This window comes from Choloepus didactylus, chromosome 10 (assembly GCF_015220235.1).
Source record: "Choloepus didactylus isolate mChoDid1 chromosome 10, mChoDid1.pri, whole genome shotgun sequence".
NCBI lineage: Eukaryota > Metazoa > Chordata > Mammalia > Pilosa > Megalonychidae > Choloepus > Choloepus didactylus.
In genome coordinates, this window is record NC_051316.1 from 112,251,202 (window position 1) to 112,275,169 (window position 23,968).

Consider the following 23,968-nt stretch of genomic DNA (forward strand, 5'->3'; position numbering starts at 1 on the left):
ACTGCTGCACAAGACAGGTCTTGTGATCTCTAGCTCAGTACTTTTACCATTATGAAAAGTTTCATTTTCCAATGACTTAAAAATGTTTAGTATCATTTTGTCTGCTGGTGAAACTAGAAAATGAATGTACAGACAAAAGCACCTTGAAAGCAGGGATTGGCTTATCTTATTCATTATGCCTCTAGCTCAATGTAGATGCCCGATAAGTATCTTGAAAATGAGAAAGGATTTTGTTAGGTGGTATGCATTTTTTTAAAATGAAAAAGTCCCCTCCTCTAGACTAAATTGCAGTATGGAAAGAATCATATTGTCTTTTGACAAAACTAGGCCATGCTTTACTGCAGAGAATTCAGCTTTTTTTTTTCCAATTTGTCTCAATGAACACATTAGGAACAAAAGATGTGTTTATAATTTGTTTAGCAGCAGCATCTCTTAGAGGATGTCAAAAGGATTTTATAAATTTACTCTTTCTCACACATGTGGATGTCTGGACTTTCATATTTTGTAATTAAGATTTACTAAGTCCCCTGACTCGCTCTTATGACCAGCTTCTGTGATTTGGGAGGTATTCCTGCCTTTTTTACGTCTTGAGAGTGGTAATTAAATTCCTCAAGGAAATGTAAACCTGGAACATATTCACTTTCCTGTGTTTCATACTGGCTGGGAATTGGCGGTTGCTTTCTCATTAGTTCTGGTTCTGCTAATCTAGTCCCTTCTCCCCTTCCAGCCTTAGTTCTTTCATCTGCCAAAGAATGAGGTTGAAGGGGTGATCCTAAGACACTTGATGTTACCATCCTCTTTGCCCTTCAAGTATACACTCTCGGTTCTCAATTGTGGGTTGTTCGGTTCCTTGATTGCTTAATGACAAGGTCTTCTCCCCCTGCCCTCCTCTCACCCTCACCACTTGAAACTCTCTCCCCAAAACATCTAGCCAGCACACAGGGTTGGATTAAAACTTGTGAAAATATTTCAGCTTGGCATCATTTGGACAAAATGGTACAGAAGTCATGGCTTTTAAATTTTTAGATGCTTCCTACTGCACTCCTCTTTTAATTAAGCTAGTCGTTGGCATTTGGTATAACGTATTTTTGGTCCTCCTCCAGCCAGTAGACCTTCATCCCCGTGTGCTAGTCCTCTTCAGCTAAATCTGAGTTTTCCTGTCCTTTTCCAGGTACACAGTTTCTCCTAGCATGACTGCATTCTGATCAGCACCCACAAGAATTCGACTCCTGAATCCAACGCCGCAGTTCCGGGCTGAGTTCACCGCCCGCAGCTGCCGAGCTGCCATGGCCGCTGCCTCTCCTTCCACCCCTGTAATTTCACAGCTCCAGGTAATTAATTCAAACTCGCACAGGTCTGGGCTAATGAGAGTTTTATTGAATACTTAACACTGAGTTTTAGAAGGTGTGTTTGACTCTAGGGATTGTGTGTATCCCCCTAATTATCATTTGGTGTGTATCTGGATAATCGTGCTTTTGTGAAGGAGGTGCCATTTAGTTCAAGAAACAGCTGGAACAATGAACAAGGGCTTTTAGTCAACTGGCCTCTGTTGGTAGGGGCCTTGGCTTTCAGTGCTTAGGATGCTTGACTATTGCTATGGGCATCAAACTCCAAGTCCTGCTGCTATTTGGGGTTTAATGAAATATCTTAGAACTTTTGAATACTGTGTTGTCGTGTCTCCTCCTCCTGCTCCTTTTTATTCTTACTGTTACTATTATTTTGCCTTGACCTGTTCTAGGAACCTTGAAAAAATGCAAACCTAGAACTTTCTGAACAGCTATCATGAAATGTTACTTTTTTTATCCAGTGAAGCATCAGTAAATCAGCAGGAGCATTATCTTTAATCAGATTTTTATAAAGCCTGATCTATCTGAGTATTAACTGGACTCTTTCAGTTTCAGCAGGCAGTGTGGTACAATGGAGAAGCAGACTTTGGAGTCCTGCAGTGAGTTCACATCCCTGCTCCCCTGATTGCCAGATAAGGAGCCTTAGTCATGCTAAATGCAGCCTCAATTTCTTTTCACGGAGTGTCACATGGGTTAAATGATAGCATATACGTAAAACGCATAGTAGGTGCTCACAAATGTAGTTTACCATTTGTTCTTCCTCCATCTTCTGCCCCTCCTTCTAGAATGTGAGCTCTGTTTGATCCATGACAATCATTTTTAGGCAAAGTTGTAGAAAAAAGTATACTTTCAAGAAAGAACCATATTGATGGAAAGTTGAGTATTGATGATACAAAATGTCCTACAGTTTTTTTTTTGTGTGTGTGTGTGTGTCATTTTGCAGGCTACTAAACTTTGTGTGTATTTCAAGTAGGATTGTACATGTGAGAACAAGAGAGGGAGGGAAGGAGGGGATGAAGGAGAAAGAAAGGGGCATTCTTACCTCATTTATTATAACGTCTTTCTTCTCAGAAGACCTTGGAATTTATCATGTGGATAAAGTCCTTGCTGTTCTTTAACATTTTAAAGTTTTTGGTTTTACTTACAAGAGTGTTCAGTATTAGTGCCACTATGTGCATTTCTCTTTCTAGTAAATGGATCATTACCTTTTCAACATTTCATTTACTGTCAATGTTTGGTTTCCTTTTCCCTCAATAGGTGTTTTGTTGTTGTTATTCTTTTAGTTCCTGAGAGACTTGGTGAATGGGTAGAGATTTAGTGCCTTGAACCTGAGGTCATCATTTCAAAGTCCACTGCAGCTGTTCCCAGGTAGTGACTATTTTTAGCCTTTTGTGAGATGAGTTAGACCCTAGTACAGGTTTCCTGGACCAAGCATTACAGCATCCTAGACTTACTGTTTTTATTTGTCAGCATTTCTAAAAGCCTCATCTTATCTACCCATCTTCCCTCTTATGTAAGCTACTATCAGCTGGTGAGTAATATAACTACTTAAACATGACTCATTTAATTAAAATGTTTAACACCACCCAAGGTAGAAAGAGGTCATATTTAATATAAATAACACTTGGGGAAATGGATATGCTTTTACATTCTCTTTGGGAAGGTAAATTGGGACAGTTACTCTGCAAGGTAATTTGACAATATCTATTAAAAGTATATATTAAAAGGTTAGGGTGGTCACTGCCTAGACATCCCTGAAGATCGAGAAAGTGATTAAACTAGAGGAAGGGGCAGCAACAGACAAGATGGAATTTAACAAAGAATTATGAATTCTGAATCTTCATATAATTTTCTTTTTCTTAGTTGCTAAGATATTAGAATAGCTAGAAGGAAAGAATTGAAATGGTGGAACTATAACGTATACCATCCTTTGAAATTTGTTCTATAGCTACTTGTTAAATTGTAATATGAAAGCTGTACCTTTTTGTATATATTTCACAGTAAGGAAGTAACTAAAACTATGATACTATAACTCATAACCACTTCAGAAATTTCCTATATATCTACTTGTTAAATCATACTTTGAAAGATATTACCTTTTTTGTATATATGTTATATTTCATGATAAGGAAATAACTGGAACTGTAGAACTGTAACCTATAATATTCTTTAACTACTTGTTAAATTGCACTTGGAAAGTTATCACTTCTATATAAATATGTTATATTCTACAATAAAAAATACGATAAAAAAAGTATATACCTTTGCACATACCCTGTTCCTGTCTTGGTATCTACATTAGAAAAACACTCTCATATGTACTCAAGGATGTATGCATGCAGTCACTGAAGCATTGGTTGAAGGCCAAGAAGTAGAGAAGTTTTAGACATGTTAAGATTGAAATGCCTTTTGGACTTCCAAGTGGATGTGTCAAGTAGAGTTGGATGTAGAAGACTGAATTCAAGGGAGAGGTCCAGGCTGGAGATGTGTTTGTGCGTGGTCGACATATAGATACCGAGCTTTGAGACTGGATGAGCTTACCAAGGAGTGAGGGAAGGTAAAGAAGATAGAGGAGGCACAAGGACTGATTCCTTGGGTGCTCTGACATTAAGAGGTCAGGATGTGAGGTGGAACCAGAGAAGACTGAGAAAAGGTAGTCCAAAAGGAGGGAAAAAGACCAGGAGTGCTGAATCCTAGAATGGGTGAAACATGTTTCAACAAGGGTGTAGCATCTGTGTCAAAGGTTGTGGACAGGTCAATTAAAATGAGGCTAAGGTTTGGTCATTCAACTTAGCAATCTTCTATTCTTGTTTTCTACAAACGCAAGATCATATTCTTGTTTTCTACGAGTGCAAGTAAATCAACTTTCACGTCATTATTTTAATGAATTTATTAGTTACAAAACAAAGTTTTCCTGGTTGTGGTATTTTATGCTTGTTATATTGTGCTGTTGGATGTGATAACATTTATATCTATCTATAAGTGAGAGTCTCCTTATTGGTTTTGATTATCAGTTATTCTAGGATCAGAAAATGTAGGACAGCTCCCACATTTAATTTTGCTCTATAACACTATATCATGGAATTTGTTTCTTGAAAGTTTGAAAGAATTTAACTAAGATCTTTCTCCATAGGCACTGTCTTGAGGAGTGACTGTTTGCTATTTTAAACTTTTTCTACTTGGTAATTGACAGGTTCAGTTTTTTGTTTGTTTGTTTTTTTTTTAATTGGATCAGTTTTGGCAATTGCTATTTCCTAGAAAATCACCCATTTTGTCAGTATTTTCAAATGTTTCCATGTAGAGTTAGATTGGTATTTTCCTATTATTTTAATCTCCTCTGTTTCTATACATAAGTCTTTGGTTTTCTCCCTTAGTTTCTCTTTTTTACTTTCATGTTGATTAAGTAGAAAATTTTCTATTTTATTGGATTTTTTCAAAGAATAAATTCCTACATGCATTTTCCTATTTCATAATTTATTTATTTCTATTTGTATACTTATTTCCCGCTCTTTACTTTCCTTATATTTTGTCTTTTTAACTTTTAAAATTAAGTCATTTATTTATTCTCTCATTCTTGCTAAAAAATTAAACAAATTGTATTCTCTTCTGGTTACAGCTTTAACTGTACCCTTTCATTTTAACAGATTTTGTTATCATTTTTTTCCTAAATATTCTGAAATATCCTTGATTTCTTCTTTAAAAAGAAGACCCAAGAATTGTTCAATGGAATATCTTAATACTTTTTAAGCAGATACTTTTGTTGTATTTACAATTTTGAGTAATTTTTTTGTGGTATGGTGAGTTTTATTTTATTGTAGTGAGATTGTACTTAGTCTTATGCCAATTGCAGTTTTTGGAGTTGATTAATATTTTTAATAATGTGTGATATTTGGTCAATTGTTATGCCTATTTCACACTCCCTTAAAGTGGATATGTATTTGAAAATATTCTTATTCAAATCCTTGTTATTTATTTTTTACCTACATTAAAAAAATAATGAAGGTTTCAATTTCCATTAATTTGTCACAATTTATAACAGCTTTTGCTATGTGTGTATTTTAATACTATATTATTTACTATGTAGATACAGAATCTCTTTGTTGTGGCTTATATCCTTCATTAGTGAAAGAAATTCCCTTTATCTCATTGAATACTTTTGCCTTGAAATATTTGATTTGATCTTTTAATACGTAGTATTCCATAAAAGAAAATTCCTTACTACTTTTCCTTAAGTTTTCTCTTTAATTTAAATTCCATGTTTTCTTTTAAAAAATTTTTTTCTTTGGCTAGGAATTTACAAGTCATTCAATAAGTTGCCATATTTTGTAAAATATGCTTGATCTTATGTTTTTACTTATAAATTCAAAAATAGAATTGCATCTGATTTCTCATTCTCCCCCTCCCCCCTTCTGTTACTCTTTATTTTGTATGTTTTTCTGGAATAATTAGGGATTTTGAACTCAATTATTGCTATTAAAATATCTTCTGTTTCCATAGATTATTGCAGAATTTAAATTTCATAAATAACTGCCAATTAATTTTATAGTACTCCTTCATACTTCTTAAATGTATATCTTGTATACTGTTTACTCTGACCTTTTATGCATCAACTTGCCTCCTTATGATGTATTTATTTTGATTCATCTCTTGACTAGCCTTTCTGTAATTTTTTAAGGATGGTTATATGGGTGGTATTTCCTGTGTTCTTGCATTTCTGTAGATTTCCTCTATTATTCCCCAATTATTTTCTATAGAATTCTTGATTTACAGATTTTTTTTCCCAAAACGCTGAATTTTGTAATTGAGAAAATGTCTGAGGGCAAATGGATTTGCCTTTCTCTGTACAAAAACTTCTTTTCCTTTCTGAATATAGAATTTCTTAATTTATTCCTCAGATGTCTAAATATCATCAAGATTTGTAAGTGTTATTTTGCTTCATTTTCCCATTGTGCATTGAACCCCTGTGATCTGCATTTGCTCATCTTCCCTGAGCATCTCCTGTGTGGCAATGACATGGTGGGAGAAAAAGGGCTCTTGCGTTACACTGCTTGCGTGCAAAGCCTGACTCTACCATTTACTGCGTGAGACCTGGGAGAAGGGATGCGCCTCTCTCAGTGCCTTCATATCCTCATCTGTAAAATGAGCATCATCATAAGGTGAACCTCATGGGGTTGTTTTAAGGATGAAATGAAATGATACATGTGACCTTGGAAAAGTGTCTGAGCCATATAACTAACAATACCAGTTAGTTATTATTGTTCAACAGGCACTGTGACAGGCCTGTGGATAGAAGAATAAACAAGATAAACAGAGTTCAGAAATGTAACAGGAGGTACGCAGATAAGGAAACAAAAAATGGCAATGCTGTGTCATGAATGCTGTGATTAGAGTGTATGGGTGCTCTGGGGGTAAAGAGGAGAACCAAGACAAGGCAGGAAGGTTCAGGGAAGGCTTCCTGAATGAAGATCCCTGGGTTGGGAGCTAACACTTGAGTAGAAATTATTCTGATAAGGGAGAGGAAGCGGCATGTGTGAATGCCAGGTGTCTCAAGGTGCGAGACAGCACAGCATTCAGCAGAATTTAGTTGGGCATAGTTGCCTTGGAGTGGGGTGTGGGGCTGTAAGCCGTGGTTCTGCTGGAGCCGGCTCTGCCAGCTTACAGAGCGGATTGTTAAATTTGCAGGAATTTTGTGAGCCTATTGACTTTGTGCTGGCAGCCTGAAATCATCCACAGTGGGAGTCTTTATACCACAGAAAATGGCAAATACTAGAAATCATTGCCCCTCCATCCCCGAGAGCTGGTTGTTAACTTACCAGCACATGGGGGCTTGGCAGGTGTGAGGGGTGGCGCTGATGGGTTAGCTTATAAGTTTGGAGAAGATTTTGCAGCCTTGACCACCATATTAAGGATTTAATGTTGGTATTGAAGAAGCCGGCGTAGCCTGGTAGTTAACATGCTTTGGAGTCTTCTAGACCTGGATTCAAGCCCTGATTGACAATTTTGTTGAGCAAGTTTATCAACCAATCCCAACTAGGTAGTTAAGTCCCATTATTCTCATCATATGTTGGGACCAGTAGTGGCTTTGATAGTTGGGGCCCTGACTTCTTGGAAGGAATCCGGTGTAAACTGAGGTACTAGGTCACAGAAAGAGGCAGAATATGGGGTCACGTGGCTCCCAGGGTCCTCTGGTGGGTGATGTGAGCTTCCTGATTATCTATATGACAGCTCTTCACATGTAATTTCTGCAGCAAAATTCTGGTTCAAGGCTGACTTGCCCTTGTCCCCAAGCCCACAGTGATATCTTCTCTCCTATTATCAGTTTTCCCCAGGTTCAGTGAAGGTAAAAATAATTTAAATCTAGCATCTCCTTAAGCAAAGCATAATAAACATTCCCTCAACCAGCTTAGCCTGGTATTGTCTGGCACATCAACTTGCATTCTTTTAGAGTGATTTCAGGGGCCTGTCTAAAGATAAACCCACATTCATGTGTGAAAGGCCTGAAAATCCTTTGCTAAAGCAAAAACAATTAAAAAAAAAAAAAGCTTTTAGTTTTGTTTGTTACTCCATTCATTTGATAACAAAGAGCATTTTTTTTTCTCAAGGCTGCCTAATACTAGATATAAACTAATTCATATGAACAAATAGCCTGTGATTGTTTCAGACAGTAATAGGGGAGAGAAAGCGTTCATTGTCACTCCTGCTGGACTTGCTGTTTGGTTAGTGAAAGATACGCCTTGTGCTTTGAAGTGGGACAAGTTTGTATTCCTTGCTTTACTCCTGCCTTGTCTGTAAGATGGATTTTTGTTTTCTCATATTGAGAAAGCACCTAGTTCTTTTGACTTTAGGTAGTTGGAGGCAAAACCTGGACTAGCAGCAAGAAGACTGTTTGTAGCTGGATTATAGTCTGCTCATTTAGGCACTGATAACGAGCTTCCTTTTCAAAAGGACATCTGAAGGATGTATTTGCAGACAGGAACACATTCTTCAGTAGATTAAGCTAATTGTTCATGCCCTACAGATACTGGGGGAAAAGGGGACAACAGAGGGAGGGAACCAATAAAATTAACTTGCCATTTTTATAGCTGTTTTCTGTTTCTAGAAGTCTGTTTAGCATTACCTAAATTTTGGTTGATCAGTTTACTGTGGATAGAGTGACCTTTTGGATTAAAAGTTTTATTTTCATTCTTAATGGAGGTGTCAATAGCTCAATTTCAGAATGAGTGGTTTGACTTCTTTCATACCCATGACCAGTAGTAGAGAACAGAACAGGTTTCTCAAAAATTCAAAGGTATTCAGCTGTCACACCTATGATTCCAGTAAGGTAGGAGTCTTCTTTATCAGTGTTTTACAAGGTGTTTCATTTTGTCTCTTATTTCCTAAGTATTTTGGCCTTAAGCCAAGTAAGCAAAGGTATTTTGATCCCTCCAAATGATTCCCTGTAGCTTTGATTAATGACATGAATTTGGGTAGATTATTAATGTCTTAAAACAGGCTTGCTCCTCTAGTTATTGTCTGTTGCAGAACAACTTTTTTTGAGATAACATTACCTGTAGATTCTCTTAACAAAACCTTTATATTTCCAAAATCTATGTTTTGGAAGTTTTTATTTCTCATATTAGAGAGTGGGTATTTTTGAATTAATGCAACTGAATTCCACATTAAATGTATTGCACTTTTGAGGCTGAAAGACTCTGGTGTTTTTAGAACTTTGTGTTATAGAAATTTTCAAACATTCACGAAAAGAAAAAGAAAAAAATAACGAATCCAAATGTATCCATCACCTAGATTCAACAATTATTAGCGTTTGCAACACTTACTTCATTTACTCCCACTTTCTTGGGATGAAGTATTTTAAAGCAAATTCCTGGCATTGTGTCATCTCATCTCAAACCTCATATATCAATATGCATCTCTGAAAAATAATAAACTTGCATAACCACAGTACCATTATCACACCTAATAAAATTAAGCACAATTCTTTAGTATTATTTTATACTCACTTCATATTCAGATTTCCCCAGTTGTTTTTTTAAACTGTTTTTGTATGTGGTTTGTGTTATCTTTTAAAAACATTGCTTAAATCAGTTCACTCTCCTGCAGAAAACTATTCAGTGACTTCTTAAGGTTTAAAAAGGTAATTCTGTTTTTCCACTTTATTCTCTAAGTGAGGAAATGTATCAAAATTATAATCAGAATATTTCATCATTAGAGAACACAAAGATGAGACACACTGAAGGCTCCAGAATAAGGGAATTAATACAATGGTTGCAATCATTAAAATAAGGGATCACAGGTATCTTCATAATACTTTCTTTTAGACTAATGTTTGAACAATTATTTGCAGTATGAAGTATGTTTCTAGTGCCACATAATGAGGCTCTAAAATAAGGGATCACAGGTATCTTCATAATGCTTTCTTTTAGACTAATGTTTGAGCAATTATTTGCAGTATGAAGTATGTTTCTAGTGCCACATAATGAAGACAGTGTGGTCTGACTTCACCCTATGTGGCTTTGAGAAAAAAAGAATGCAAGGCCTTAGGTCCAGGTGAATTTTGGTTCAAATCTGGGCTATTGCACACCATCACTAGAGTATCTCACTATATTGGTATCTCTTTGAGCTTTAGTTTTTTCAGTCTATTAAACTTAAATAAATACAGCATCCTCATAAGTTTAAATAGCATAAATCTACTAAGTGCTTTGTATAGTATCAGCCCCTTAATAGGTACCTGACATATGTTCCCTTTTCCCCATGATTATTCTGGGAGTTCTTTACAGGGAGAAAGTGGTTACCTCCACATATGGTCTGTGTATATGCAGTACTTATGTGATATGCCAGAAGATCCATCAAAGGAAAGCCAACTTAGATAAACACTCTACGGAAAACTCACAATGTATTGCCAGGAATAAATGCATGTAGAGATAAACACTGAGATTTCTGATTACTCCAACTTCAACCATGTTTCTATTAGAAGTTAAATTTGTTCTCATATTGCAATTTAAATTCATCTATTCCCACTTTTGTGTTTATAAAACTCAGATAAATTTTGAGAGGATATCTTATTTACAAGTCTGAGGGTATCTTTTGAGTTGTCTACTTATAAGACAAAATTGTACAGGGACACCTCATATGAGCCACAAATAAGACCTGTTCACATTTGTTTCTTTTTCTTTCTAATACTTCCTTTCTAATTGGTTTATGTCTCTCATGATAAATTGTGCTACTCCTTTTATCGTTCTAAGAGGATGTGGCTTTCTCCCTTTTCCTGCCCATTATGGTGCCATTTGCCTGTTCTTTTCATACTCCTAGATCTTTTAGCTATTTCTTTTTGAACTTTTTTTTTTTTTTTTGGCAACATTTCTGTGAATAAACACTGAGATGGGACACCACCCTAGTGTTGTTACTAGCTGAGATCAAAATCATAAGGTCCAAAGGATTTCTCTTTTTTTGAGAACTATGCCTTGAGGTCATTTAAAAAAAAAAAAATCAACCTTCATTTTCTGTGTGATGACACTGCCATTTGGTAAGTATATAGCATCACTTAAGAATTCCCTTAAGTTAAACTTATCCCATTTCACAAAGGAGTCCTAGAGAGGCTCAAGCTGAGAGAGAAGTGAAAATGATTTGAGACCTGCTTCTTAGCATCAGACAAAAAATTTATCAGAGGGCCATGGAGCAGATCAGTTCCTGACAAGCTATGTTGGCAATAAAGTGCCTTTCAAAGATTCAGACAGTTCCTAACAGCAAGAACTCAGTTCTGCTAGAAGAGAAGTAGGGTATGGATGTTGGAGAATCAGATTGTGCCTTATTTTAAAATCAGAATGTCTAGCAGTTGATTTCAGAATATTTACACTTAGATGAACTTCTACCAGGCCTGGGTAGGAAGAGCCACTCATCTAGGTCCACATTTGGGCCTTAGCTCTAAGGGCTTTGCATACCAGGTGAAATAACCTGGTAGTGGAGGACCCGGGAAGAAGCTCAGCCCCATGGCCCATAGGAAAGGCTGTAATTCAGGGCTTACCCAGGCCATACTGGATCTGTGCAGATGGCTGAAGGGAACTCAGGACTTCATAATTATGGTCAGGCTACCTATGTAAGATAGGTCAAGATGGAGAGAGACTCAGCTGCTGCCTGCCCCATTGTTTCTTCCAAGATTAGGGTAACACTGAATTTGCAGATAGAAAGTCAACTCTATGGCAGTGGAGAAAGAAAAGGTAGGAGGAAGAAGATGGAAAATGATAGGGAATCTGTAAGTGTTTTTAGTCATTAATCATACCATATTTAACTCTTTCAAATGATCTATTAGGAATGTACTTTTACTTATAAAAGTCTTATGAGAACTTTTTGCAAGAATTTTTTTCTTAAAATTGTTAAAATCAATTGCTACTAAGCAAGAACCAGCATCTAGGAACTGAGCACTGTGCTCCTCCCTCAGAATGAATGGAGGCAAGGAATATGATATTTATGCCCAAGAAAAGCAGAATTTCATCCAGCACCTCTCCCAGATTCTCAAAGTACTGACCAAGGATGATATGGGACACCAGAGACGGGAGAACCTATTGCCTGGCTCGAGGACACCCTGGAATACAGTGCCATTGGAGGCAAGTACAACCGGGGTTTGACAGTGCTGACAGTTTTCCAGGAGCTGGAGGCACCAAAGAAGCAGGATGCCGACAGTCTCCCACAGGCCCTGACTGTAGCTGGTGTGTGGAACTGCTCCAAGCATTTTTCCTGATGTCAGATGACATCATGGATTCATCCCTCACCCGATGGAGTCAGCTCTGCTGGTATCAGAAGCCAGGCATAGGTTTGGATGCCATTAATGACACCATGCTGCTGGAAGCATTTATCTACCCTTTGCTGAAGCTCTATTATCTATTATCTGAACCTGATCAACCTGGTTCTGCAGATTTCCCATCAGACTGAGATTTGGCAGATACTAGACCTTATCATAGCCCCCAGGGCAATGTTGGTCTTGGCACACTAACTGAAAAGAGGTACAAGTCCATTGTCAAGTAAAAGACAGCTTTCTACTCCGTCTGCCTTCCTGTAGCTGCCGCCATGTATATGGTGGGCATTGATGGGGAGAAGGAGCATGCCGATGCCAAGAAGATCCTGCTGGAGATGGGAGAATTCTTTTGGATTCAGGATGATTACCTTGACCTTTTTGGAGACCCCAGTGTGACTGGCACAGTTGACACTGACATCCAAGATAAGTGCAGCTGGCTTGCAATTCAGTGTCTGCAACAGGCCTCTCCGGATCTGTACCAGATCCTGCAGGAGAATTCCTGCAGGAGAATCGTGTGAGGAGCTGGAGCTGCCAGCTGCCTTTACACAGTACAAGGATGGCAGTTAGAGCCAACTTCTGGGTCTCACTGAGCAGTATTCTGAGCCCCTGCCCTTGGCTATCTTCTTGGGGCTGGTGCACAATACCTACAAATGGAAAAAGTGACCCAGAGACTGTGAGGGCGGGGAGGGGAGGCTCTTAATAAATTAGTCTAGCCAAAAGAAAAAAAAAAAAAAAATTGCTGTCAATTTTTATTTAAAATATCAAATGCTGCTTTTTTTTTTTGGTTGCACATTATATTGCTTCCTTTAAATTAGATACAGTAAAACAAAAAGTTTACAGAGACATACTATTTGGTAATAATAAAAGAGCACAATAAGGGTAGGGGTTTTAGAAGTTAGCAAAAACTAAAAGAACTAGGCATACAATTATATTTTTTGAAATTGAATTGTGTGATAGTTAATTTCATGTGCCAACTTGGCAAGGTTATGGTGTCAAGTTGTTTGGTCAAGCAAGCACTGGCCTGATTGTTACTGTGAGGATGTTTAAGGGATTTAATTCATTAGTATGTTGGTTGCTTCTTGGCTGATGAAATCTACAATCAACTAAGGAGATTGACTTCAACAATGAGAGAAGTCTTATCTAACCAGTCATAGGCCTTAAAAGGAAAACTGATGATTTCAGCAGTCAGAAGGAAGAATTTCCATCTCTACTTCAGCCAGCCATCTTCTCCTGGGGAATTCATTGAACACCTTTGACAGAGTTCCCAGCTTGCTGCCTGCCCTATGGAATTTGGACTTGCCCATTTCCACAATTGCATGAGCCAATTCCTGTAATAAATCCCCTTTCGGTTCTGTTTCTCTGGAGAACCCTGACTAACACAAATTGGAACATGAAAATAAAGAAACGTATTCTGTTATCAGTCTATGAACAAAATGGGCTAATGGAAAATAATTTTTCATTTTCTTCATAGGATGAACTATGTAATCATGGTTTTAATCTGTCAGTTCAGTTAAGACTGAGTTTTAGAGACGGTTTGGTTTATGAAGGTTCAGGCTTTCTGGATTGCTTTATTTAAAAGATCAGATCATCAGATGTCACAGAAACAGCTTAACCAATTTTTTTTTTTTTTGCCCCCCTTTTTCTATTCATCCATCCATACACTGGACAAAGGGGAGTGTGGTCCATATGGCTTTCCCAGTCACATTTTCACCCCTCATAAGCTACATTTTCATACAATCATCTTCAAGATTCAAGGGTTCTGGGTTGTAGTTGGATAGTTTCAGGTACTTAACTGCTATCTATTCCAATTCATAAGAACCTAAAAAGGGTTGTCTATATTGTGCGTAAGCATGCCCATCAGAGTGACCTCTCGGCTCCTTTTGGTATCTCTCTGCCACTGAAGCTTATTTCATTTCCTTTCACATCCCCTTTTTGGTCAAGAAGATGTTCTCCATCCCACGATGCCTGGTCTAGATTTACTCCCCTGGGTTTCAGATCCCACGTGGGGGGAGGGCAGTGATTTCATCTGTCAAGCTGGCTTAGCTAGAGAGAGGACCACATCTGAGCAACAAAGAAGCATTCAGGAGGAGACTCTAAGGCACAATATAGCCTAGCCTCTCCTTTGCAGCAACAGTCTTGCCAAGGGCAAGTCCCGTGGTAGAGGGCTCAGCACATTAAACCACCAGTCCCCTATGTCTGTGAGCACATCAGCAACCATCGAGTTGGGGAAGCCCAACACACCTGCATTCTCCACCAGCTCCTCAGGGGGATTCTGCATATTTTTTTCATTGTTTTTGATTTTTTGCTTAACCAATTCTTAATCCTTAAAAGAAAGTGGTAAGCTGGGTATTTTCCACTTCATTCTACAGCAGAGGAAATTAACTTTCCTGAGAGGGAGGTGTTAAATAATTTATTTAAAGTCATATTAGGATATGAAATAATTGGAATTTGAACTGAGGTCTCACCCATTCCAAAGCCTAAGCTCTCAGCCACAAAACAATATGACGATATCTCACATGCTCTTTGCTGTCTCCCATAACATAGTAATTTTATGCAAAGCAACACCACATATTTCAGTTTTTATCTGTTACTTTTTGGGCCTCCTAAAGTCTAGAAATAGTGCTTGCTATCCCTCTCTTCTTCTCTTCCTCCTTCCCTTTTCTCCTTCCCTCCCCCTCCTTCCCCTTTCTCCTCTTCCTTTTCTTTCTCGTCCTCCTCCTCCTTTTTTTCCTCCTTCTCCTTTTTTCCTCCTTCGTCCCTTTTCTCTTCCTCCTCCCCTTCCTTTCCTCTCCCCTCCCCACTCCCTCACCTCCCCCTCACCTCCTGTACCTTTCCTCTCCTCCTCTCCCTCTTCCTCCCCTCTCCCTTTCCCTCCCTCCTTTCTCTTAATGACAGTGAAGACAAAGCCCCATTTGTTGACTCAAGACTGAAATAGGTTTTTTTTTTCAGAATGAAATATTGTAATCATACAGAAAAAGTATGAAGAGTTTTATAGTACTGTATTAGTTAGGGTTCTCTAGGAAAACAGAATCAATGAGAGGTGTCTCTGATTATCAAATTGTAAAAGTGGCTCACGCAACTGTGGGTATGCATGAGTCCAAATTCTGTAGAGCCGACAACGAACTGTCAACTCCAAGGAAGATGTCCAATGAACTCCTCAGGAAACGAACCGGCAACTTTGACGAACTCCTCGGGAAATGAACTGGGATCTTCGACGAACATGTTCGATGAACTCCTCAGGAAACAAACCGGCAACTTCGACGAACTCCTCAGGAAACGCTTCACTGGGCAGCCGAAGAAGTGAAGGTCCTCTATCTGTCTTGCTTATAAGTCTTCAACTGATTAATTGGATCAAATCCAGCCAATTGCAGTCTCTCATTGTGGAAGGCACGCCCTTTGGTGAGTCATCAGTCACAGGTGCAGTCAATTGACTGATGATTTAATAAACCAGCCTGTTGGTTTATTAACCAGCCTCAAACGTCCTCACAGCAATTGCTAGGCCAGTGTTTGCTTGACCAGGCAGCTGGGTCACCTGGCCAAGTTGACACATGAACCTAACCATCACAGTCCATCCCTTGTCAACTTGGCAGTTATACACATCACCTAAAACCATACCTTCAAAATGAACATTACAGCTTATGCCATATGACAAGGGGATAAGACAGAGAAGAAAGCAAAGATATTTGCTTTACAGACAAATACAAACATAATCATAACAAAATGAGGAGGAAATATTCATGTCATCATAGTCCTCGTTTCTGTAACTGGTCACGTGGCCGTAGTTCATATTTATCATGACCTTCTTCCACTACCCATTCCATGTTCCCTTTACCCTCAGCAAGCACTTCAGCTAGCCATGGTTCTTTGCCTGGTGGGGTGACCCAAACCTTCATTCCTGAAGTTTCTTGGCCATTCGTAGTCCTGCCTGGATTGGGTTGTTGCAGTTTTCCATTGACTTGAAACACAGGGCATGGTAGTACTAAGAGATGCCCTAGGGGATCTCCTGTATTCCAGGAAAACTCTTCTTTACTTCCATTGTGTAATTGCAGTGCTATTTCCTCTTGATAGTCAGGATCAGTCACCCCAGCCAGTACAGTAATCCCCTTCCTTGCCTGTTGATTCGGAGGCATAAGAAGCCCAAAGTGGCCAGGTGGCAGTCTTAAGTTCCAGTTCAATGGGATTACTGTTGTGTTTCCTGGTGGAAGCACTCCTCCTTTTGGAACCAAGACCTGTAGACCAGCAGAGCTTAAGCATGCAGGGACAGGAAACAAAAATTTCCCTAGTGGATCACTAGGAGTGATAGTGAGTGGTGCCACTCCTGTTTCCACCCCTTGATTCCTGGACCCGTGAATCCTGGCTATGGGAGAAACAGCACCAGAGAGTGGACGCTGATTCAGAGCATACACAGCCTCCTGGAGAACACTGCCCCAACCCTGCAAGGTATTGCCACCTAGTTGGCGCCGTAATTGAGTCTTCAACAGGCCATTCCACCGTTCTATCAACCCAGCTGCCTCTGGATGATGGGGAACATGGTAAGACCACTGAATTCCATGAGCATGTGCCCATTCCCTCACTTCATTTGCTGTGAAGTGGGTTCCTTGGTCAGAAGCAATGCTGTGTGGAGTACCATGACGGTGGATAAGGCATTCTGTAAGTCCACGGATCATAGTTTTGGCAGAAGTATGTCGTGCAGGGAAGGCAAACCCATATCCGGAGTATGTGTCTATTCCAGTAAGAACAAATCGCTGCCCCTTCCATGATGGAAGTGGTCCGATGTAATCAACCTGCCACCAGGTAGCAGGCTGATCACCCCGAGGAATGGTGCCATATCGGGGACTGAGTGTGGGTCTCTGCTGCTGGCATATTGGACACTCAGCAGTGGCTGTGGCCAGGTCAGCCTTGGTGAGTGGGAGTCCATGTTGCAGAGCCCATGCATAACCTCCATCTCTACCACCATGACCACTTTGTTCATGAGCCCATTGGGCAATGACAGGAGTTGCTGGGGAAAGAGGCTGATTGGTATCCACCAAACGGGTCATTTTATCCACTTGGTTATTAAAACCTTCTTCTGCTGAAGTCACCCTCTGGTGAGCATTCACATGGGACACAAATATCTTCATGTTGTTTGCCCACTCAGAAAGGTGTATCCACATACCCCTTCCCCAGACTTCTTTGTCACCAGTCTTCCAATCATGTTCCTTCCAAGTCCCTGACCATCCAGCCAAACCATTAGCAACAGCCCAGGAATCAGTACACAGATGCACCTCTGGCCAGTTCTCCTTCCAAGCAAAGTGAACAACCAGGTGCACTGCTCGAAGTTCTGCCTACTGGGAGGATTTCCCCTCACGACTGTCCTTCAGGGACATTCCAGAAAGGGGCTGCAGAGCTGCAGCTGTCCACTTTCGGGTGATGCCTGCATATTGTGCAGAACCATCTGTAAACCAGGCCCGAGTCTTCTCTTCCTCAATCAACTGACTGTAAGGAACTCCCCAAGATGCCATAGCTATGGGCTGGGAAAGAGAAGGTGAGGTGGAAGGAGTGGGGGCCATGGGCATTTGGGTCACCTCCTCATGTAACTTACTTGTACCTTCAGGACCTGCTCGAGCTCTATCTCGTATATACCATTTCCATTTTATGATGGAGTGCTGCTGTGCACGCCCAACTTTATGGCTTGGTGGGTCAGACAACACCCAGCTCATGATAGGTAACTCAGGTCTCATGGTAACTTGGTGGCCCATGGTTAAGCGTTCTGTCTCTACTAAGGCCCAGTAAGCAGGCCAACAGCTGTTTCTCAAATGGAGAGTAGTTATCTGCAGAGGACAGTAAAGCTTTACTCCAAAATCCTAAGGGCCTGCATTGTGATTCTCCTATAGGAGCCTGCCAAAGGCTCCAAACAGCATCTCTGTTTGCCACTGACACTTCCAGCACCATTGGGTCAGCTGGATCTTATGGTCCAAGCAGCAGAGCAGCTTGCACAGCAGCCTGGACCTGTCGCAGAGCCTCATCTTGTTCCGGTCCCCACTCAAAACTAGAAGCTTTTCTAGTCACTCGGTAAATGGGCCGGAGTAGCACACCTAAATGAGGAATATGTTGTCTCCAGAACCCAAAGAGGCCAACTAAGTGTTGTGCCTCTTTTTTGGTTGTAGGAGGGGCCAGATGCAACAGCTTATCCTTCACCTTAGAAGGAATATCTCGACAGGCCCCACACCACTGGACACCTAGAAATTTTACTGAGGTGGAAGGCCCCTGTATTTTTGTTGGATTTATCTCCCATTTTCTGCCACGCAAATACCTTACCAACAAATCTAGAGTAGTTGCTACTTCTTGCTCACTAGGTCCAATCAACATGATATCATCAATATAATGAACCAGTGTGATGTCTTGTGGGAGGGAGAAACGATCAAGATCCTTGCGGACAATATTATGACAGGGCTGGAGAGTTGATATAACCCTGAGATAGCACAGTGAATGTAAACTGCTGGCCTTGCCAGCTAAATGCAAACTGTTTCTGGTGGTCCTTGCTGACAGCAATTGAGAAAAAAGCATTTGCCAGATCAATAGCTGCATACCAGGTACCAGGGGATGTGTTGATTTGCTCAAGCAATGATACCATATCTGGAGCAGCAGCTGCAATTGGAGTCACCACCTGGTTAAGCTTACGATAATCCACAGTCATCCTCCAAGATCCATCTGTTTTCTGCACAGGCCAAATAGGAGAGTTGAATGGGGATGTGGTGGGAATCACCACCCCTGCATCCTTCAAGTCCTTAAGAGTGGCATTAATCTCTGCAATCCCTCCAGGAATCCGGTATTGCTTCTGGTTCACTATTTTGCTAGGCAGGGGCAGTTCTAGTGGCTTCCACTTGGCCTTTCCCACCATAATAGCCCTCACTCCAGGAGTCAGGGAACCAATGTGAGGATTCTGCCAGTTGCTGAGTATGTCTATTCCAATTATGCATTCCGGCACTGGGGAAATAACCACAGAATGGTTCCGGGGACCCACTAGACCCACTGTGAGACAGACCTGAGCTAAAACTCCATCAATCACCTGACCTCCATAAGCCCCAACTCTGACTGGTGGACCAGAGTGACGTTTTGGGTCTCCGGGAATTAATGTCACTTCTGAACCAGTGTCTAATAATCCACGAAATATCTGATCATTTCCTTTTCCCCAGTGCACAGTCACCCTGGTAAAAGGCCGTAGGTCCCCCTGGGGAAGGCTGGGAGGAAGATTAACAGTATAAATTTTTGGCAGTGTAACAGGGTCCTTCTCCAAGGGTACCCGGCCTTCCCTTCATTCAAGGGGCTCTGGATCTGTAAACTGTCTCAAGTCTGGGAATTGATTAAGGGGCCGTGACTCTTTGTAATTCAAGGGAGACTTTTGTTCACGTGACCTAGAATTCTTCTGCCTATATAGTTCAAACAAGAATTTAGTCGATTGCCCATCTATTTTACTACTTGGTACTCCATGATCCACTAGCCAACGCCATAAGTCTCTGCGAGTCATATTATTTTGATTGCTGCTTTGAGCCTGTTTTCCATTATGGTAGCCCTGTCCACCTTGTCTGTGGCGATTAACTGCAGCCACTGGCTTCTACCAACTCGGGACCCAATTATCCCCACTGTATTTAAGGATTCCAGCTCAGTGACAGCAGTTCCTACAGTAATATCTGACCTACAAAGAAGGGTGACTACAGAGCTCTTCAGGGATGATGGAGCTAGTCTCACAAATTTATTCCTTACAGTCCTGGTAAAAGGTGTGTCCTCTGGACATTCCAGGGCTGTGTGAACAGGTCTTCCATGATAAATCCACTCTAACATTCCAATCTCTCTAAGCCTTTGAATCCCCTCCTCCACATTGTACCAGGGCAGTTCTGGCATTTCAACCTCTGGTAATGCCGGCCACCTTTTGATCCATCTTTCAGCCAGCCACCCAAACAAACTGTTAACACCCTTTCTAACCCCTCGAGCTACAACAATGAATGCAGAATCTCTGCTTAGTTGGCCCATATCAGTAAATTCAGCCTTATCCAACCTTATATTCCTTCCGCCATTATCCCACACTCTTAATATCCATTCCCACACGTATTCCCTGGTTTCTGTCTGTATAAGTTGGAAAACTCATACAGTTCCTTTGGAGTATAGCATACCTCTTCATGGGTCACACTTTGTATCTCACCCTTTGGGGCTTGTTGGGACTTAAGCCTAGTTATAGGTCTTGAAGCAAAAACTGGTGGTGGGGGTGGGTCATGAAAAGAGTTAGAATTATCTCTCAAGCCATTCACCTCAGGACATTCTGTTGCATTTTCATCTCTTAAAACAGGATTAATCTCTCCAGACAAAGGAGTGAGGGCTGCTTCCTCAGGGGAGGTGATTACAGGATTAGCAGGCACTGAAGGGTTAATCTCCTTAGGTGGGGGTTAGGTGGCAGGCTCCTTAGGGCAGACTGGAGGTAGGGAAGCTGTTTCCCCAGGACAGCCCTCTACAGGTAAATCTAACAATGACCCAAAGAATCCAGGGTTCCAGTGTTCTCACCGTCATTATTGTCAATCCATATGTCCCCATCCCAAGTTTCCGGATCCCATTCTTTTCCAATCAATGCCTTTACTTGAACAGCAGACACCCTGAGAGATTGAGATTTTAGTTTACGTTGTAAATTTGCTACTCGCACAATGAGAGACTGTCTGGTTTTCAGAAACTTCCAGTCTGCGGGCACAGGAAATAAGATTTTCTTTTAGGACACACATGGAAAATTTTACATCTGTCATACGGCATTTAAGTTTTGAATTTGAAGCCTTTAGCTCATCCCTTTCTCTTACAACTTTATCCAAAGTATCTAAGAGCAGCCAGCCAACATCATTATACCTCTTAATACTGCAAAACTCTGTGAAGGTGTCGAAAACACTGTCACCCAGAGCCTTGCTTCGTACTGGAGTATGATTAGGAGAATCAAATGGTGCTATTTTGTGTATTTCCTTTGCCAACTCATGCCATGGACTGTCAGTGCCCTCTTGATTATTGGAAATAGAGTCATTAGTGCCTCTGAATCTAATCAGAGTAGAAAACAAATTGTAAAAGCCCATTTTAAAATTCTGTTTCTCAAGAACCACTCCCAGTACCAAGTTATATTAGTTAGGGTTCTCTAGGGAAACATAATCAATGAGAGGTGTCTCTGATTATCAAATTGTAAAAGTGACTCACGCAACTGTGAGTATGCACAAGTCCAAATTCTGTAGAGCCGTCAACGAACTGTCAACTCCAAGGAAGATGTCCAATGAACTCCTCAGGAAACGAACCGGCAACTTTGACGAACTCCTCAGGAAACGCTTCACTGGGCAGCCGAAGAAGTGAAGGTCCTCTATCTGTCTTGCTTATAAGTCTTCAACTGATTAATTGGATCAAATCCAGCCAATTGCACTCTCTCATTGTGGAAGGCAAGCCCTTTGGTGAGTCATCAGTCACAGGTGCAGTCAATTGACTGATGTTTTAATAAACCAGCCTGTTGGTTTATTAACCAGACTCAAATGTCCTCACAGCAATTGCTAGGCCAGTGTTTGCTTGACCAGACAGCTGGGTTGCCTGGCCAAGTTGACACATGAACCTAACCATCACAAGTACAATAATGTATCTATTACCCAGCTTTATAAAATATTAACATTTTGATGTAATTGTTTCAAACTCTTTTGTGCTTAATAAATAAAACATATGATTAATTATTTGCTATAGCTGAGGTGTCTTATACTCCTTCCCAATTCTCTCACCCTCCCTCTTTGCCTGGAGGTAATCAAGATCACAGAGTTGATGTTTATCATCTCTCTGCGTATGTTTGTGGATATATACATATGTGGGCAAAACATAGACAATATATAGAGTGTGCTGTAAGTTTTTAGCATTTACAAGAATGGTTATTGCATGTATACTTGCAGTAAATTGCTTTAGTTACCAGCATACATATAGCACTATTTAGATCATTTTAACAGTTTTACAGTACACTTTTCTGGGTATAGTACAACATATCTGTTCTCCAGTTGATGGAAATGTTGCTTCTATTATTTTGATAGTAAAAAGAGCTACAATGAGAACTATACCTGTCTCCTTAGGTACAAAACGTGTGAGTTTTGTTAAAGTTGGGATCTCTCCATCTAGTTATGACCCTGTCCAACTTTACTGTTTTTTTGCCAAACTGCTTTTCAGAGTAGTTGTACCAAATTTTAGACCTACCGGTATTGTATGACAGTCCTTACCAATTTCTGATATTTTCAGACTTACTACTTTTTGCCAACTGGTGGAAATAAATTGGATCTCTGTAGTTTGCATTTGTCTTTCTCTGATTCCCTGTAAGAAATCATCTTTTCATGTGATCATTGGCCTTTTTTATGAATTGCTTCTCCACTTCTTTGTCATTTTTCTATTCAATTGTTTGGCTTTTCCCTTTTTGATTTGTAGAAAATCCTTGCATTTCATTGGAAACTAACCCTTTCTTATGTGCATTATCAAATTGTCTATTCATCTTACCTATTTTCCCACTGATTGGCTATAAAGTATTTTGCAATTCTGTCAATTTTTTTTTGTTTAGAAAAATCCCCCAATTTGTAGTTATAAATGTATTCCTTATTGTTTTCTGAAAACTAGAGATTTACTTTTTCCATATATCTTTATATATCATCTGAAATGGATTTTTATGTATGATGTGATATAGGTATTTGATTTTATTTTTCATATGGATGACCAGTTATGCCATTTCTCTGTTGATGGGGAAATCAAGTGTTCATATAAGTGTGAATGTGTTTTAGGCTCTCTATTCTGTTCCATTGGGCTATTTGTATATTTCTGTGCCAATATAACAATGTCTTAACTACTATCCACTTTAAAATAAAACTATCACTTCTATGGGACATCTAGTTTTTTATCTTCCAAGTTATCTTGAATGTTCTTGTTTTTTCCTACTTTCATATCAGTGTTCAAGGACCTTGTCAGGTTCAATGAAACCCTTTTTGGGATTTTCATTATATTGCATTGAATTTATATATTAATATTGGGAAAACTGAAATCTTGACATCTTTATGAACATATTTTCTCCTTTAATTGGGTTTTCTTATAAGTCTTTGAATATTTAGACATTCTTAGGTACATTATATATTTTATTATAAATGTATTCTTTCTTGAAACAATTTTTAATCTTTTTTCTGATGTTTAGGAACACAGTTGAATGACATTGCTTCATGTTTAATCCAGAAAATTTGCTAAACTCTCTTAATTGTTCTGCAGTTTGTTTATAGATTATCTTGCATTTTCCATATAGCTAATTATATTACCTGTGAATAACAGCAAATTGTTCTTTTCCAATCCTTTTCTCTTTTTTTTCTAGTCTTACTGGCCTGGCTGTAATCATCACTACATGACGAAAGCAATTGGTGAATGAGATATAGGTTCCCTGTATAATCATATGGTTATGCATTCACCACCATGATCTGTATAAGGACATTTCCATTTCTTCCACAAAGAACAAGGAAGAGGCAAAATAAATTAAATAAATAAATAAATAAGAAAAAAGAAAAAGAAAGAAAAAAGTGATAAATAAAAAGCAACAAAAGAAAAAATAAAATAAAATACAATGAAAAAGTCAGACAACAATACCAATGCCAAGAATCTCATACCCTCCTTTATATCCCTCTCTTAAAAACATTTAGCTTTGTTATATTGTCTTTGTTACAGTTGGTGGAAGCATATTACAATGTTACTGTTAACTATAAACTCTAGTTTGCATTGATTGCATTTTTCCCCAATACTACCCCATTTTTTAACACCTTGCAAAGTTGACATTCATTTGTTC

At 39.6% G+C, this 23,968-nt stretch overlaps 1 protein-coding gene across 8 annotated transcripts in view; it reads left to right on the forward strand.

Moving 5' to 3' along the window:
• Positions 1-23,968, forward strand: part of LPAR1 (lysophosphatidic acid receptor 1) — a 177,832-nt gene that overhangs the window by 71,699 nt on the left and 82,165 nt on the right. For all 8 annotated transcript variants that reach the window (XM_037798046.1, XM_037798044.1, XM_037798045.1 and 5 more), the window contains one exon: positions 1,172-1,331. In XM_037798046.1, coding sequence (XP_037653974.1) covers positions 1,287-1,331 — 45 coding nt within the window. In that variant the 5' untranslated portion in view covers positions 1,172-1,286. The remainder of the gene's footprint in view (positions 1-1,171; positions 1,332-23,968) is intronic.